At 53.8% G+C, this 17,359-nt stretch overlaps 2 protein-coding genes across 7 annotated transcripts in view; one reads left to right on the top strand and one right to left on the bottom strand.

Annotated features, from left to right (window-relative positions):
- LOC147207036 (plasma membrane calcium-transporting ATPase 1-like) lies at positions 1–14,259 on the bottom strand. Of its 3 annotated transcripts, XM_086110159.1 has the most exons (21): positions 14,002–14,259; positions 11,448–11,748; positions 10,519–10,716; positions 10,104–10,361; positions 9,033–9,158; positions 8,764–8,955; positions 8,662–8,688; positions 7,636–7,782; positions 6,729–6,943; positions 6,306–6,548; positions 5,597–5,838; positions 5,127–5,361; positions 4,612–4,791; positions 4,426–4,513; positions 4,041–4,147; positions 3,722–3,913; positions 3,412–3,625; positions 3,128–3,339; positions 1,768–1,875; positions 1,504–1,692; positions 1–813 (listed from the first exon to the last, which is right to left on the bottom strand). In XM_086110159.1, the coding sequence occupies exons 2-21, from the start codon at positions 11,641–11,643 to the stop codon at positions 439–441; spliced, it is 3,744 nt and encodes a 1,247-aa protein (XP_085966285.1). In that variant the 5' UTR covers positions 11,644–11,748; positions 14,002–14,259; the 3' UTR covers positions 1–438. The 3 variants fall into 3 exon arrangements, with proteins under 3 accessions (XP_085966285.1, XP_085966286.1, XP_085966284.1); XM_086110160.1 differs by lacking the exon at positions 8,662–8,688; XM_086110158.1 differs by having other exon boundaries at positions 8,662–8,955.
- Positions 13,708–17,359, top strand: part of gtse1 (G-2 and S-phase expressed 1) — a 6,009-nt gene continuing 2,357 nt past the window's right edge. The window contains exons 1-5 of one of the 4 annotated variants that reach the window (XM_086110164.1): positions 13,728–13,840; positions 15,741–15,786; positions 15,856–15,913; positions 16,498–17,065; positions 17,161–17,325. In XM_086110164.1, the coding sequence (XP_085966290.1) occupies positions 13,826–13,840; positions 15,741–15,786; positions 15,856–15,913; positions 16,498–17,065; positions 17,161–17,325 (852 nt within the window). In that variant the 5' untranslated portion in view covers positions 13,728–13,825. Of the gene's footprint in view, positions 13,841–15,457; positions 15,615–15,740; positions 15,914–16,497; positions 17,066–17,160; positions 17,326–17,359 lie in introns of those variants that run through there. The other 3 variants (XM_086110165.1, XM_086110161.1, XM_086110162.1) reach the window with 3 other exon arrangements.

Raw genomic sequence — 17,359 nt, forward strand, 5'->3', positions numbered from 1 at the left:
TTCAATTCAAAGAGATGTTTTAATGACTAAAAAAGGACCATAAACGTATCATTTCAAGTTATGCGGACATTCCATATATAAAAATGAAACCATGAATGAATGACAGTGAATATATGTTCAACGATGAAAGATGTTTTTCTGTTTCCCTTCCAATTTTTGAATTCAAATAAGAAGATAACGGAACCTCTTCCTTCCTTTTGACTGTGAAAACCATGACCTAAGTTCCATTTCTTTCTTCACAAAAACTCACACGACATAACAATGAAGACACCAACCAACCTGGCCGCCTACAAACACGAGCTCACAGATCCATCACGTTAATATCTAAGCGATTTTTATGATTAACAAGTCACCTTCTGCTAAAGCACACCCGCGAGAGTTCATGGCTTTCTTCCCGGCTCCCCACCCATCAGGTGGCCGTTTTCATTTTTGCTTCCTTCAGAGCGACGTCTCCAAGCTGTGCAGGGGGCTCCCGGGACAGGGCGGCGCCCCCCCACCGCAATTGGCCGAGATCAAACCCGCGGCCCTGGCCCGAGGGGTCTGCTGGTCCTTGAGGTGCGCGGCTGGCAGTAGGGGGCGTTCCCGCTCCGGGGGGGCGGCGCCGGGGGCGTTGTTGGCGACCGCCACCGAGTTGCGCTTGGTGGGCGCCTCGTCCTCGACCTCCAGTTCGTCAATGAGGGGGATGTGAGGCTCCGAGTCGTCGATGCGGAACTCGGGGTGGCTCATGAAGTTGTGGATGGAGCTGCGCAACTCGGGGGTCTCCAGGTTCTCGTACGGGGACACGCTGTCGCGGAAGGCGTTCACCACGCGGATCTGGAAAGACCGTCAAACGGCCACGTTTGAATTTGGGACAGAGGCGTCATTAAACTGGCAAGGAGATTTGATTTTAGCGCTTGCTGGATCTTGTACGGATTAGTGGCGCCTTCAGAGAGGCGTGACCTGACATCCAGTCACCCCCAAAGATGGAAAGTGAAGCTTCATGAAGCGCTCTCGCTTGAAAGATGCAGTGGAATTTTCATGCTTTTCCTTTGCACTCACCTTTATATTTAAACCAAGCGCAGCATCTAGAGGAGTCCTAAAAAGTGCCTCACGAAGCTTCGTTTTCCCCATCACTACTGTACTTTATAACGCGAACCTCGGGCCGGCGCTTAAGGTCGTCTTCAGAAGCCGGACAAAGAAGACTGTCAGCCAAAACCAGGCTGGGCCCGAAATACTTCCTGCTTTCACTCATCTTCTTCTTTCCAATGTACGCAGTGTCAAATGTGCTAATATACCGCCGTCTGGTGGCAGAGAGTGGAATTACATTATCACGACGTCATTTTCGCCGCCCTGTCAAACTTTGACATGCACGCAAAAAAATGTTTTTGTGACGCGTGATGAGATTGTCTAATAAAGACGAGTTGAGTCATCAGTGTCATGCTCATCCCCAAACTGGACTTTTGTTTGCCGACTTTCTTTTCATTCACCGAAAAGAAGGAAGGAAGGAAGGAAGGAGAGGCTGACCTGCGTCTGTATGCGCTGCAGGCCTCTGCACCACAGCACTTGGCCCCTCCTGAGCTCCATCTCGGCGTGGTCGATCTCGTCTGGGTCCTTCATCTCCTCCAGCTCCTCCTCGGGGATCTCCTCCTGCTTGGTGCCGTGGCCCGCCGTCTTCAGGAACTTCAGCCAGCGGGTGGGCACGCTGGACACCAGCTGGGAGCGGAGAAAGGGGCAAAGGGCGCTCAGCCGGCGGCGTTCGGCGCCGCCGCCGCCGCCGCGGGATCTCACCTGCCCCCACAGGAGGCTGCCGAAGCCCAGGAAGACGCACCAGAGCCACTGCTCCACGCTCAGGCTCACGCAGCTGAAGGGCTTGCCGCCAAACTGCACAATCAGCACCTGTTCCGAGGCAACGCCACCACAACAAGGGCACATTTGACCACGGCGGCCTTTTGCTTTGGGAAGAAATGAGGATCCTCCGTCACCATTGGCCTTTGTGAGGGCATCGACGTCAACAAAAACTCAAAGGCTTGACGAGAGTCCGGGCAAGAAGATGGCCAGAAATCAATTTTTCGTTTGAGTGGTAGCGCCACCTACTGGCCAAATGAAATACGTGGTCTTTTTCGGGCGGATGTTCTCAACCGAGCAGGTGAACTCGATGGATCGACCTCCTATTCGCAAGAGCGTTTGGTGAAATGCCGTTGCTGTCGCCATGCGTAAAGAGGCACCGAAAATCGGGAGGCCTCCGAAGCAGCCCAAGAACAACCCAAAAGATTTTGGAGCCACGCGCTAAACCAGGGGTGGGCAATTATTTTCCCGGGGGGGCCAAATGAGAAGCAGAAAATATTGTGGAGGGTCGGGCCAAAAGTTAGAAATAGAAAATAAAGAAGATAGCACAATGTCTTTGTATGCCAGTAATAATGTAACATTCTCCTCCACCATCACAGTCAGCACCGGTTCTCCTCAAGGATGTGTACCGAGCCCCCTGTTGTTCACGCTCTACACATTTGACTGCTCACCGACTCTTATTAGCGGTCCAGTTTGCGGAAAGTTTTTAACATGATAACAATCAAACCATTCTAGGAAATGTTCATTGACTCGAGCCACAAGCAATTCACTCTGAGCATGGAAATTGCCAGAATCGGACTGAGTAAGAATCGCTTCCTTGTTTTTCAAAGTCTCGTAGATTTGAGTCTTTCCGACTCCAGGCGTCTCCTGAATGTTTCGTACTTTGTTACCCACTTTGTTTAATCAGATACATATCACTTTCCCTTCCATGGTCATTACTCTCTCCCTCTTTCTTCATCTTCCCCTCCCTCCCTGTGCTTTGCAACTTGAAGTAACTGCGCCACCTGGCGTTGAAATACCTGTCATTACAAGTCCAAACGAAATGAATGCAATCAAACCTTAATTGTGCACCAATCTTCGGCGGGCCGGATTAAAAAGACCAACGGGCCGGATCCGGCCCGCGGGCCGTAGTTTGCCCACCCCATGCGCTAAACCAAAGTCTGACGTTTCGTCTCGACTTTGGAATTTGGTGCCATTTTTGGCCTTTTATCGGGGTCCTATTTTCACACGGCCGCCGTCCTTGAGAATTGCCATTCCCGAATCTGCGGCGGCCTGGATTTTGCGTCGCGTGTTTTTTGCCGACCTGAATGAGGAAGGTGCCGACGACGATGGAGCAGAAGATGGGGTTGTTGAGGACGCCGTCAAAGACGTTCCTCTCGCCGTGGATCTTGCGCGCGTTGAGCTCGTTGAAGAGCTGCATCAGCACGAAGGTGTTGAACACCACCGTGTAGTGCTCGGACGGCGGCGCGTGCAGCGGCGCGTTGCGCCCGCAGTCCACGTCCAGCAGCAGCTCGCCTGCGCGCAAAGAACAAGTTGCGCTGTCAACGCACTCGGGGGGGGGGAGCGGCCGTGCCGTCCGGGACCGACCGCCGAAAAGCAGCGTAAAGATGACGGCCAGCTGGTAGACGGCGTGGCCCAGGATGTTCTTCATCATGGTGCGCGAGATGAGCGGCTTGCTGCGTCCGTACGGGCTGCGCAGCAGCAGCGCCTCGGTGGGCGGCTCGGTGGCCAGCGCCAGCGAGGCAAAGGTGTCCATGATCAGGTTGACCCACAGCATCTGCACCGCCTTCAGCGGCGAGTCCTGCGAGGAGGGGCGGAGAAGGGGAGGCGGACCGGCGTGAGATGACGGAGGACGGAGCGGACGGGCGCGCGCCGCGCGCCGCCGCCGCCGTCCCACCTGCGTGACGCAGGCGCCGGTGAAGGCCACGATGACGGCCACCACGTTGACGGTGAGCTGGAACTGCAGGAACTTGGAGATGCTGTCGTAGACGTTGCGGCCCCACATGACCGCCTTGACGATGCTGCTGAAGTTGTCGTCGGTCAGGATGATGTCCGACGCCTCCTTCGCCACGTCCGTCCCGGCGATGCCCTGCCAACAGGTCGCCTGGTTTCGGTTGAGCGTCTTCTCTTTCCCTCGCGTTTCTTTGATTCCGCTTGGCTCGGTCTTTTAGTCGTCAAGCGCTTTTTGCGCGTTTGGGACCGCCGTCATCGGTTACCATGGCGAAGCCGACGTCGGCCTTCTTGAGGGCGGGCCCGTCGTTGGTGCCGTCTCCGGTGACCGCCACGACTTGCCTCTGCTCCAGCGCCGAGCTGTCGATGATGCCTGAAAAAGAAAAGACGTGGCGGGGGAGGGGGGGGGGGGGTGAATCCGCATATGCGGCGGTCCGCTGCGTTGGTAATTTCCCTCGCAAAATTCAATTGCTTTTCATCTTTTTGTTTTTCAAGCTTTTCGGGGCGAAGGGGGCAATTCATTGTGGCTCCACTCCACTTGGACAAGGTCACAAGAAGGGGTCATGTCACGCGACGGATGGCAAAGCCCTCCTTTCGCTTCAAATCCTAAAGAGCCACAAAGGCGAGCGGCCTTCTTTTTTTTTTCCTGACCTTTGACGAGGGTGTGCTTGTCAGTCGGCGACGAGCGGGCCAGGACTCGCAATTTGGGCCAGATCTTGTCAATTCGCTCCTGCTCGATCTGCGACGACGACAGCAAAAGTGGACGGACGGACAGATGGACGGACGGACGGACGGACGGACGTCCGCGGCGCGGACGGATGGCTCGGATATACGGACCTCGCCCAGCTGGTTGCGTATGCGTCTGTTGAACTCTTTCCCCTCCAGGCACAGGAAGTCGCCCCCGGGCTGCAGGATGCCGCATTTGCTGGCGATGGCGCGCGCCGTGTTGATGTTGTCTCCCGTCACCATGCGCACCGTAATGCCCGCGCGCTGGCACTTCCTGATGGCGTCCGGCACCTGATGACATCACAGGACCATCCCTCAAGACTCTACGGCGCTAAATAGAAGTCACCGCATCAAATCTACCCAAGCGGAAAAACGCTATTTCCGTCCTCTGGTAATCAGCAGTGGAACACAAAAAGCGGCGTTGCCCACAAACAAAAGCTTAGCGCATCAACAAACCTACCAAGCAAAAAAAAAAAAACGTGACTTAGATGCTGGGGGTCGTGGAAGGGGGCCAGCTAAACATCAGTTCCTTCAACTTTTAGGACCGCCTTTGGAGTGGAAAATAAGAACCCGGCTCATCTCCGATCGTAAAAGTGGGGAAAGCGGCCAAGTTGTCTCCCGGATACCTCAGGTCTGACAGGATCCTCGATGCCGACCACGGCAATACAGGTGAGTCCGGCGAGGACGTCGGCCTCGTCGTCCCAGTCGGGCCGGTCGGCGGCGCCAAAGTCCCGATAGGCCAGGCAGATGGTCCTCAGGCCCTCGGACGCCATGGGCTCGATAACCGTCTTCATCAATTTCTCCCGGTCGCGAGGCTTGAAGGCTCTGGCGACCCCGTTCTCCGTCAGGATCTTGCAGCACCTGCGAGGACGGCGCGGGCGGTCACGGGGATGTCGGGGCGGAGCAGGGTGCAAGTCACTCTCAAGACCGTCAAGTTTCAAGCGAGTCCCGAGGTACCGTGGCGCAAGTCAAGCAAGTTGAGTCCAGTCAGGTCACGGTTCGAAATCAAACCTCGCGGTCTTGCTCGGTCACATCACGCATGCGCTCGCCCGTAAGCCCCTTGGCACTCGGTATCTGTCCTTTCCTGGGGACCTACTTCCTGAGCAGGATCTCGGAGGCTCCCTTGCTAAACATGCGGTAGCTGCCATCGTGGTTCCGGAGCACGGTGCTCATGGACTTCCGGACCGAGTTGAAAGTGTACACCTTGAAGAGCTTCTCCTCGGGGATGTCGTTGCGAACGCTCTGGTAGTCCCGTCGCAGGTCCAAGCTCAGTCCCAGTAAGGCACATTCTGTCTTGTTGCCCACCTGGCGAGGGAGACCGCCCTCCTTGTCGGGGGGCTGCAGAAAATAAAGAATGCGGAATAAACTCAAGAAGTAGGTGAGCCCTGTTTCCAGCAATTGGGCCGGTCTTTGTCACTCGGCGCGCAACGTGTTGGCCTGCTATCGCCGCGCGACATCTTAGCGCGCTACGATGTCGTACTCGGATAGCGCGCAGCGCACCGTGACATCGGAGCGTGACGTCTTCGCAAGAGATCTTTTGGCGTTCAATCAAAGGTGGACATCGGGGTCTCACGGCATGACCTCTTGGCGTAGCATCCCAGCATGACGTTATCTTAGCTTAGCATCGTAACAAGACATCGAAGTGTGACAACTGAGCACAAATTAATAGCACGACATCATTGCCTCACAGCAGCGCACGAAGGCTCTGGACTTGGATCCTAGTTTGGCGTCTCTTTGCACTCGGGCAGCATCCATCCAACTGAGCTCAAAGGTCCTGAATGGAGAGCCTATTTTTAAGATCTCACCATAATCTTGGTGGTGTAGGCGCAGTTCACCCCAATCCCAAGAACCAGCAGGTCTAAGATCTTGGCGGGTACCAAGCCGGGCTCGGGCACCTTCTTGTGGTAGCAGCCGGCCACGTAGGCCTGGACCACTGTCATGCGGTTCATGGTCAGCGTGCCGGTCTTGTCGGAGCAGATGGCGGTGGCGTTGCCCATCGTCTCGCAGGCGTCCAGGTGGCGCACCAGGTTGTTGTCCTTCATCATTTTCTAAAAAGAAAACAAAGGGACTTGAAATATTTCCCAGAGGAACTCCATTGTTGGCACGGAAAAACAAGGCATTGGAATGAAACCTTTCTTGGGGTGTTTGCGGCCAAAAGAGAGATTAGGACAGAATAGAAATAGACTTTCTTCTCCTTGTGTAGGCTATGCAGAGGGAAGGTGAGAAACCTTGACGGAGTAGGCCAGGGAGATGGTGACGGCCAGAGGAAGACCTTCGGGCACAGCTACCACCAGCACGGTCACACCGATGATGAAGAACTTGACCAGGAACTTCATGTAGATGGGCACGCACTCGGCAGTCCAGGGAATTCCCTGGATGCAGAAGGTGTCCACCAGGAAGCGAACGATGAGGATGATGACGGTCAGCGTGGACATGAAGAGGCCTGGCGATGGGAAAGGTGCGAAAGAGTCTTCAAACTCGACTTTGGCTCCACTCACGCTATACCCTACCTGCTTACCGAGGTTGCAGAGTGAAAGCGGTTTCAGTGTCTGAATTTTCAAAACCATTCGTGGCGGTTTGTCTCGGAAGGATCCCTGGAAAGGACTCTAAAATGGCAACCCCGACCCCAAATGGCAGACTTCCCGAGCCATTTAGGGCACGGCTTCTCGAGACCGGTCTGCGGGTCCTCTCATCGTGTGCCTCTCTCGCGAATGGGAAGCTGCTCGGTGAAACTGGCTTCAGGGGCTGAATCTTCAAAACCTCTTTGAAGGGCCCCCGGAAGTGCTCAGATGGCAGATTTCAAGGACTGGTCTCTTGGTACTTACTTGCGGCTCTACCCATGGCAGCCATGTCCCCCTCATTTCGTGTTGTGAAGTGAAAGTGCCCCGGTAGGCTGAATTTCTAAAAACGGCGGCGCGTACTTTGAAGCCAACAGTTTTTGGAACCTACAACGGCTGTTTCAACCCAAAATGTTTGACTTCCCGTTTCTTTTCGAGCGTGGCCTCAGACTTATGATAGACAAGACAACCACATTTCATGTTACTCTGGGAAACTGGCTCCGTAGGTGGAATTTTTCAAGCCTTCCAAGGGGTGCTACTGAGTCAGTTTGCCATTTCAGAGGCCGGAAATCTGTACCTGCTTTGCCGATCTGCACCGCCAGCTTGGTCAGCTTCCCTTGAAGGACTGACTTCTCCTTCTTCCTCAGGTTGCTTTTCTTCTTCTCGGGCTCCGCATCGTCGTTGAGCGGCTCCATCTCCACGGCCGCGCCATCCTTGCTCTTCCCTGCCGGGAAAACACCGCATTGTGCTCGGATGAAATTGAAGCGCCTCGCTTATTCGGGTTTCATACAGAACTGATGGAGGATGCGCATGTTTTAGTCACTCGGCCGCACGAAAAGATCAAAATAGTGGAAACACCGCAGCTCGGTGCGTTTTTGGAGACACATTCCTAAAAAGGTGGCCCGGGCTGTTTGAACACAGACTAACCAGGGGTGACAGCAAAAGCTGGTGTGTGTGTGTGTGTGTGTGTGTGTGTGTCTTGATCCCAACAGGTTATTAGTGGACATGAAGAAGAAGAAAGCAGCAGCAGCAGGCCAGTCGGCAGTAAAGAAAGAAGCTGCTGAGCTTAAGTGAGCTAATCTGCTTGCTCCTAATCACCATCAACGGAGTCAGGAGCACCTGCTGCTGGGGGAAGGGTGTGGCTGTCTCGGTAGATGGGAGGGGGGATGTGGAGAGGGGGGGTCAACGGGTGCCACGTGGTTCACGAGCACCCCGGAACCTGAACGAGAACCCGTCCGTCTGAGGACCATCCATGACCTTGTACGTTTTGTCGCAGGACAAGCGAGGACGGGATTAGTTTGGGTGGTCAAAAGTCTGATCGATGGACCGAGTTGGACGATTGGTTGTTTGGTTATCAATGGCTGGATCTATCAAAATTGCATGTGGTGGAGAGACAAGAAGGCAAGGCCAGCGGCAGACATCAACAGAGTGAGTTTGTGAATTGGCCTATCCAACGATGGATTGATTTCATTCCGATAACGGACGGTTGGTCGATCGACCGAAAGCTTCCCTTGAACGTTCGGATCGACAGACGGATGCTTCAGGACAAGTTCAAACGTAGAAGCGGACGGGAGCGGTTGGATCTGGTTGCAGTCACGCTCACCTATCTTGCCCTTTTCCTCCTTTTTACCTGTGAAAGAAGGCGGCGCCGTGAGCCGCGGCCTTACGAAACGCGACGAACCGCGAGGGGACTCGGCGCCCGTACTTTTCTTCTCCTTTCTCTCCCTCTTCTTGCGCTCTTCCTTCCGCTTCCTCTTCTTCTCCTTCTCGGCCTTGTCGTCGTCTCCGTCGCCGCCTTCCTCGCCGGCGCCGAGCAGAGCAAAGATGATGCCCGTCTGAGAGTTGACGCCCACCGCCGTCACCACCATCTTGCCCGAGCCCTCCATCACGTGAGTGCCTGGCGGGAACAGTTTCGATTCACGTGAGCGAAACCGACCATCGAAACGCCGTCATCGACCCGAATCAGGGGAGCACCTGAGAGCAACATGGGATCTTTGTCGGCGCTCTTTTTGACGTGATCCGACTCTCCGGTCAGGGAGCTCTCGTCGATCTTCAGGTCGTTGCCTTGGATGAGGATGCCGTCGGCGGGGAGGAGGTCGCCTGGAGAACAGCGAGCACCGTCACGGCAACGGAGACACCGCCGCGGCACAGGAACTATCCTGAGAATCCTGGAAAAAGTCTTAGTGGAGCCGGTCCGCTGGTCTCTCAGTTAGTCGGTCGGGTCGGGGGGATGGTTGCCAGATGGTTTGTCGGTCGGCTGCTCGGTGAGGTGGTATCGGGGTAAGGATGAGATCATCGGGCAGTCGCTTGTCAGGAAGGTTGGGAGGTCGTCGGAAGGCAGTCGGTCGGTCAGTCGGTAGTTGTTAGGCTCGGACGGTCGGACGGTCGGTGTGTCTTGATGGTCTTTTGGACAGTCCGTCGGTCAGTAGAACGACTGCAGTTGGTTCTTCTTAAGTTGCTCGGGTGTCGCTCGCTCAGTCACTCAGTTGGTCAACCACTCGGCCGGTTTGTATGCTTTTGTTGGCTGGTTTTCACCAAGTGACATGGTTGACTGGGCAGTCAGTAAGTCAGTTAACTTGTGCGACGTGTTTGTTCGATGCTCATTGGGAGGTTGATCCATTGGTCAGTCAGTTGATCGTCACCGTTGGTGTTGTTGGTCGTTATTTGGTCCGTCAGTCAGTCCGTTTTTCTTAGATGGCGATCGGTTGCTTGGTCAGTTGGTCGGCAAGTCAGTCACTCTGTTGCCGAGTCGGCTCACTGGTCAGTTCGTTTTTCTGGTTGTTTGGTCAGATGATACGTAGACCTGTCACTCACCTCGTCCTTCAGTGAGTTACTAACTTAGCTCAGCAGTTTGATGGTTGGTTGGTTGGTCTGTCCGTTGTCTTTTTCCGGTAGTCCTGAGATGGTAATTGGCTGGCTAGCTTGTTTGCTATGAAGCTAGTTCGGTGGTCAACTCGTCCATCTGTCACTTTCCTTTCCATGAGTTGTTAAATGGGCGTCAGTTAGTTCGTGAGGAGTTGGTTCGCGGTCATACCCCCGACTGACCATATTTGACGTGCGCGATGTCGCCCACGACGATGTCGGACACTTTGACGTGCGCCAGCTGCCCCGCGCGCAGCACGCTGAACTTTTGCTCCTGCTCGATGCGACTCTGCAGGCCTCGGAATTGTTTCTCTTTGCTCCAGTCGTTGAAGGCCGTCACCAGCACCACGCACGCCACCGACAGCAGGATGGCCGCACCCTCGATCCAGCCCGTCTCCGCCTCGCCCTCGTCGCCCACGTCGCCCGCCGCACTCCCGCAACCTGCACCCGCACACACGTTCATTCATCACTATTTCGACGAGGCGTGAGACGAGTGGCCACCGGGTTAAGTTGATGTAAATGGGACAGCTTGACTCCTCGAAGACGCGACCGAAAAAAGGGGACAGCTCAGGGCGGGTGAGAAGGAAAGCGAACTCACTGTCCCTGTCGGCGTGCGGCGGTCGGTAGAAAGAAAGGCCAAGCGAAACGATGGCGGCCACTTCCAGGATGATGAGCGTCACGTCCTGCAGCGCCTCCCACACTAACTGCACAAAGGTTTTTGGCTTCTTCGGGGGGATCACGTTGGGGCCAAACGCCTGCCGCCGGCGCTCCAGGTCCTCCCACGAAGCGTCCAGACCTCAAAGCGCACACACGCACACCTGCACGTTACGACACCTTTCACGCAGTGGAGCCCGCCCGCCCCAAATTGGAGCTCCTCCTGGAACGCGTTGGGGGCGTTTCCGAGTGGGAAGTTAGTTCAGGCAAGAACTTTGTATTTGAGAGCATTCTTGCTTGACCATAAGCGGGTTGCAAATCAAGCCCGATTGTGAGATGAGTAAAATGTGGCCTGCGTCCGGGACGGATGTGTCAATGCCAAACAGGACGATCACTGTTTGACAGGTACCTTGTATTCTTCTATTATTGACCGCCGCCCAGCTGGCACAACACACACACACACACACACACACACACACATATATATATATATATATATACAGTACATTCACACACACTTGCACGCAGGAAGTGAGACGTGGGGTCGGATGGATTTTTCAAACTGTCGCTGACATTTCCGAGTGACTGCAGGTGTTCACCGAGCATGTGGAAGATTTCTCGCTCATGAATTAATGACGGCAGCAACCAGGCAAATGTCACAAGGCGCATTCTTGTGCAGGATTCATGCAAGGTGAGCGGACACGCAACATACGTTCTCGACATCTACAATGACCGGCAGTCGGAGGTGGAGATGCAAATTACAGCAATTCAATTTGATACCAGCTGCTTCCGCCGCTGATGAGTTCCTCAAGGGTCTTTTGGGACCAATTGGAAACACACACAAACACACGCACACACATTGCGGGCATTGACCTTCGAGGGCAGAGGTTCTGAGTCTGGCGCAGAGTCCGTCAACGTCCCCGTAGCTGTGTCGGATCCGGTCGCGGGCGTCGTCGCCCCGCAGTTCCATGAGCGAGCGCAGTTCCTGGAGCGAGCAGCTGAACTCGGTCTCCAGGTAGGCGGAGCCGCGGCGGCGAGCGCGGCCGCCGCGGAAGGAGCTGTTGGCCATGTCGCCTGGCGGCGCAGGCGGACGGCCCTTCTCGGAGGTCAAACTCAGAGGTCGCGCTCAGAGCTCGGCCTGGCGTGTGGCGGCGTGCTGGCGCGGACTCTGTGACTGTGAACGCATGCAGGCGGCGCACGTCATGCATTTTACAGTATGTTGAGCGCCGCTCCGTGATCACTTGAAAGTGTACGTCACAGGCATGTGAAGTAGTGGTGCCATCTAGGACTATTTCATGCAGTCAACTTCTTGCCACATCTGTGACTCTTTCACCATGGTTACCGGTAAATTCTTGATACACTTCCATTCTCTTTTTATATATATTTATGTCATGGGGACACTGCACATTAATCACCACAAGGATAAACAGTGTAAATGGGCCGGACTTAGCGTAAATGCTAGTTTTCAGCCATAGTCCCAAGGCAGGTTTCTAAGGAAAAGTGGAAAGTTATCACCGTCCCCAAGGTGTATTGGCAACTTATTCCAGGATTACGTTCCTCTGACGGAGGTGACCGTTTGACCGAATTTTGTTCTCCATCTTGTTCTATTGCAATCACCTCTCGTCAAGGCGCTACTTCTCAGTCCTTCACTGTTTCTCCTCTGAATGAATTTATCCAAGGGTGTGGGTGGAAGCGCATTTTGAACTTTGTAAATGAGACGGGCATCCTCAAAGATCCAGGCCAGTAATGTGACTTTTTTTTTTTTTGAATGATACAATTGTGGAAGTGCATCGGTTTCCCGTCTAGGATTTTAACTGCCCTTTTGAAGAGAGACTTGATGGGTTTTCGTCCAGTTTCTGTTGCGTGTGTTGTGAAGCAATAATTTATATGTGAGAATATCATTGCGTGCATATAGACGTTAGCTGTCGTGAAGGTGAGGAATGCTATATATATATACAGTATATATATATATTTCTTTTTTTAAGCATGCACTTTGAATGTTAGATTTGTGGCAAAGACCACTCCGAGATAGTTAAATTTTCCTCCAACATCAGGGCTCTCTCCATTAACCACGACAGACAGTTTATTGCCCTCTGCTGCCTTACGAGAGAAGAGCATACATACGGTCGTTTTAGTATTGAGGGGGGTAAACAAGATTCACTGAGCCCATGAGATACAGATGCCGGAGCTGCTGAAAGTTTTGTTGCAGCTTCTTGTTTTGATTTAGCATGAACATATAGCATGGTGTCATCAGCATATAATTGCAAGTGAACATCTGGGCAGACTGTAGGTCGGTCGTTTACATAGTGACTCAACAGAATTGGGCCCATGACAGAGCCTCGGGGTACCCCCGTTGAGCACCCAAGATAAGGTGACATTGAGTTTCCGATCTGAACAGTCTGTTTTCTATTTGCAAGTCTGATCTCATCCAGCAGAGTGCACTATCAGAGAAGTTCAAGTCGGACATTTTTGAAATGAGTACATTACGATTTAGTGAGTCCAAAGCTCTTTTCGGGTCCAGGAGGACAGCTCCCACATCACCGCCTTGATCCAATAGACTTTTGATGTTCTCATGAAAATAACAAATTGCGATTTCGGTTGGACGGTATTTTCGAAAACCAAACTGCATTGGATGTGGTGGCGACAAGCCACTGTTAAGATGGTCACTTAGCAGTGATGCAATCCATTTCTCAGCTGTCTTTGAAATGACCGGGGTGATACTGATCGGCAGGTAGTTTTCTACTTTGGTCTTCTGCCCGGCCTTTAGGACTGGAGTAACCCAAGAAGTCTTCCAGGAGGATGGCACGCTACATATTTATGAGGTGTGCAACTGGATTTACTCGGGCCATTTTATGTTGTTTTAAGAGGTTACTGTCCAGACCAAAGAAATCTCTAGCTTCCGGAACAATGGCAAAGATACATCTGCTATTGTTGATTCCGTGGACCCGTCCACCAGATCCGTCACTATTTCCAACGCCGGGCATCTTTTGACACTTGCAGCCGTGTCAGGTTGCCGCCTGTGACTCGCGGCGTAATCTGTGTCAATCAGTCAGCCTTAATCCGAGCCGGGACAAACGGAGGGGCCCAATGAAAAAAGGAGGGAAGGTGGAAGTCACGGCACAGGGCGACGCGGGGACGCGGCTGCCGCCGTCGCTTGCTCACTTCCATCAAAGCGTTCACGGTTGCCTCTCTTTGACAACGTGTATAGACGTATATGAAATGGGGGTGATTTTTTTTTCTTCAGCTTTTCCATGGAATGTGTTCAGGTAAGCTAGTCGGTCTATGTCAATATAAATGTCAGCATGTAGAGTGCAGGACAAAATAAATCTTCCCCCCTGGAATAGCGCAGACAGCTGAGCGGCTTCACAATGACACGCGCCAATAATTAGCCGCTGATAACTGACAATCGAAAGGCGGTGGTACTTACACAAACTTCCCCCATGGCCTCGGGTGAGCAGCAGGAATTAGCGACGCCGAGCGACGGCGCACACACGCGTCCCACAGCTGCCCATAACCCAGCCACCGCTCCTCAGATACACACGCGTGCACACAGCGGATGGTCCCAAGAGGTCCCGTCGACCGGCGGCGGCGGGGGAGTCAATTTGACCTTCAGCGAGCTCACTGCGGGCTGCTCTCCATGGCGGGACAAAAACAGGAGCTACAGGAGGGCTCAATGATTATCTGACGAAAGCCTCGCTTAATCTAATTAGACAATCTGTGGCCTCAGTCAACACCGATGCTCAGGCGCCGCCCAACCACGGCAGGAGAAACGCCCACACACACACACACACAAACACACCAGGGTTACATGGTCCAGGTGGACCTGGTCTACAGGGATCAGAACTACGGGGACCAGGGATACCAAAGTCTTGGTCTCCAGGTATTGAAGATTAAGGAATCACGTCTGAAAGGATCAACAGCTACATGTAACAAGGCTACAGGAAGTTTGTCAACAAGAGCAAGGGTTACGGGGACTGGCTCTATCAGATCCTGGTCTAGAGGCCCTTGGGATATACTGTAGGTCTACGGATATTAGGATAAGACGGTCACGTCCAGGGATCCCTGGTCTATGCCGATCGGCGTGAAAGGAATCCTATTACGATGATCAGGGTGTCAGGGATCAAGTGTTTGTGGACCAGAAATAGGGCTGCTGAATATTGATTAGGCCTAGGGTCACCAGTGACCACGAATACCAAGGTGCTGGCTTAAAGGTGCCGGGGATCAAGAAATCGCGACAATAACGATCGGGGCTAAGTGTATGAAGGTTACATGGCGTTTGTCGACAAGAGCAAGGGTTACATTGATCAGGAAGACGGGGTCCAGGCCTCTAGGAATTGGTCCTGGTCTACAGGGATAAGTGAAACGGGGTCCTCATCAACAGGTGCTGGCGATAAAGGACTCACATCTGCAAGGAACCCGGCACTTACATGGGGTTTGTCAACAAGAACAAGGATTACATTGACCAGAGCTACAGGGTCCAGAACTACAGGGTGTTGGGCTTAAAAGTGTGAGGTCGACATGGGTCATGCTCTGTCGGTATTGGGGCTCAAGGAATCAAGGATGAAGATCTACACTCGTCAAAAATATAATGAGTTTGGAAACAAGAACAAAGACTACACCTGGCCTGACAACAAATAACCACGCCTGGCCTGAGTTATTTGTCGTCCTCAATGACAAAATCATAAGAATAAAAAAAACTAGATGTATAGTAACAATAACATTCGTTGATTCACAGTGAACGTTCAAACAACGACTCACTCCGAAACGCGTTAAAAAGCCGACATCGACTACATAGCCCACAATTCCTATCGCGCCGACGTCACGTGTTCCCGACCAATGGCTGCGAGAGAAAGAGTCACGTGACCAGCGGGGTAGCACATTTGAATTGCTGTGTTGTGTCGCGAGCAGAACGGAACTTTTCCTTGTCGTGGAAACAAAAATAACAACGTTCGTCATTCTTGGCCCGATTCAAATAGCTCGGCCCGAGTTCGCTGTCGATTTCCTCACTTTGCAGGAAGGCAACGCTAACGGGCTCACGCGGTGAGAGCGAGGCTTCTTTAGTGTCGCGCACTGTATAGTTTCCGTCGAGTTCGTGCCATCATGGCGAGCGTGCGAGTTTAACATCCGCGTCGATTGGAATGATTCTTATTGGAATTGTACCTGCAGGTCGAAAGGAGACGCAGCCGCGAGATGGAGCGTCCGGCAGGCAGCGGTCAGTCGGTCGGTCTTCACAATCGCAATCGGAACGATGTCGTCGCTGATGCTTGGTGTGTCAAAACAGATGTGATTTATCTGCTGGACGAGAAGTTCGACTTCGATGTTTCGCTGTCACCTGACAGGTAAGGAACTTTCATTTGAGAAATGAAACGCCAGACCAAAGCCTTTATCGTTTTGTTTCATCGGTGCATGAACATCAAATGGACAAAAATATCAAATACGAGTGTTAAAAATCCCACATTGCATAACGTCACTGCACAAAAAAAAAAAAAAAGCGATCATTCTTATCAAAATGTAAAGCTGTAAAGATAAAGGTCAATGAAATCACCGACAAGGTGTGGTCTTAAGTTCACTGTTGAGACATGGGAAACCGCAAGGAAGACATTTCTCGGATAAACAGGAACAAGGTTGAAGTGGACGGTTGTTTTTTGTTGTTGTTGTTGTTGTTGTCTGAAAAGTGGACATTTGGTGTTTGGCACTTGTGAATGCCGATACCAGTCGCTGATCAAAATTGGGCAACCTCGGTGCCCCACCGTGGCGGTAATTCCTCTGCATCAGAAAGACAGAAAGCTTTGGGATGGAAAAAACTGCACGTATCCAAAGTCCTCGAACAGCCGAGTACAATATTTGTTGCATTCAAACTACTCTGACGAGTCCAATTTTGCCCAAAAAGCAACTTGGTTCACGATGGCTTTTCCGTCCGCAGCTCCAACTGCGACGAAGACGCGGATGATGTCTTTGTGGACCCAAAACGCGCGGCCGATAACTTGCCCTCCCGGCTTGAGGAAGGGGCTGTCGGCGCACGCGGCGGCTGGAGTCCGCTTTCGGGGGTCCAACTGGACGCCGTGTGCCAGGAGGCCAAGCGATTGGCCGAACGGCTGCGGCTGCGGGGCGAGGGTGAGGCCGCCGCCGCCGGCCAGGAAGACGGGGAGCGCTTCATCCGGGACGGCGCCGCCAAACTGGCTGCGCTGGCGGCGCCGCCCAGCCCGTGCAGCCCCGTCAAACGGCAGACCTTCCTGGTGCAGGACAGCCCCATGAAGGACCTGCCCCCGGCTATCCGGGACCGCTTGCGGCGAGGAAACGCCGCCGCCGAGCCGGGGGCCCGGGCGACCGGTCTCTCCGCTCGGCTCGGCGCCTCCAGCCCGGCGGGCGGCGTCAAGACCGCGGCGCCGCTCCGGGGAAGAGCCGGGTCGGGCGCCCTCCTGCCCGGCAAGCCGGCCGCCCCGAGGACTTCCTCTTCGATCGGCGGGGGCCCCGGCGCCCAAAAACCCAGAGTGCGAGTGCGACCGCCCGGCCAAGTTGCTCCTTCCACTTTTCCCGCCTCGCCGCACAGCGGGCGACGTGACCAATGTCTTTTTCTGCCCTGCAGGTGGCGGCGGGTTGCGAACCCGGTCCGAGTCCTGATCTCGACAATCGGGCCCGGCCCGGCGAGGATCTTGTGTCAGATTCCGCCAGCGCGCCGCGCGACGTCGGCGACTCGCCCCTCAACTCCAGCGCGGTGGGAAAAAAGCATCCGCTGGCTCCGCCCAACAAAGTAATGCGCCGTTGCGATCGGTCGAGCGCGTTGT

Source organism: Hippocampus guttulatus, chromosome 4 (assembly GCF_054856545.1).
Source record: "Hippocampus guttulatus isolate MCC_2025c chromosome 4, RoL_Hgut_1.0, whole genome shotgun sequence".
NCBI classification, from domain to species: domain Eukaryota; kingdom Metazoa; phylum Chordata; class Actinopteri; order Syngnathiformes; family Syngnathidae; genus Hippocampus; species Hippocampus guttulatus.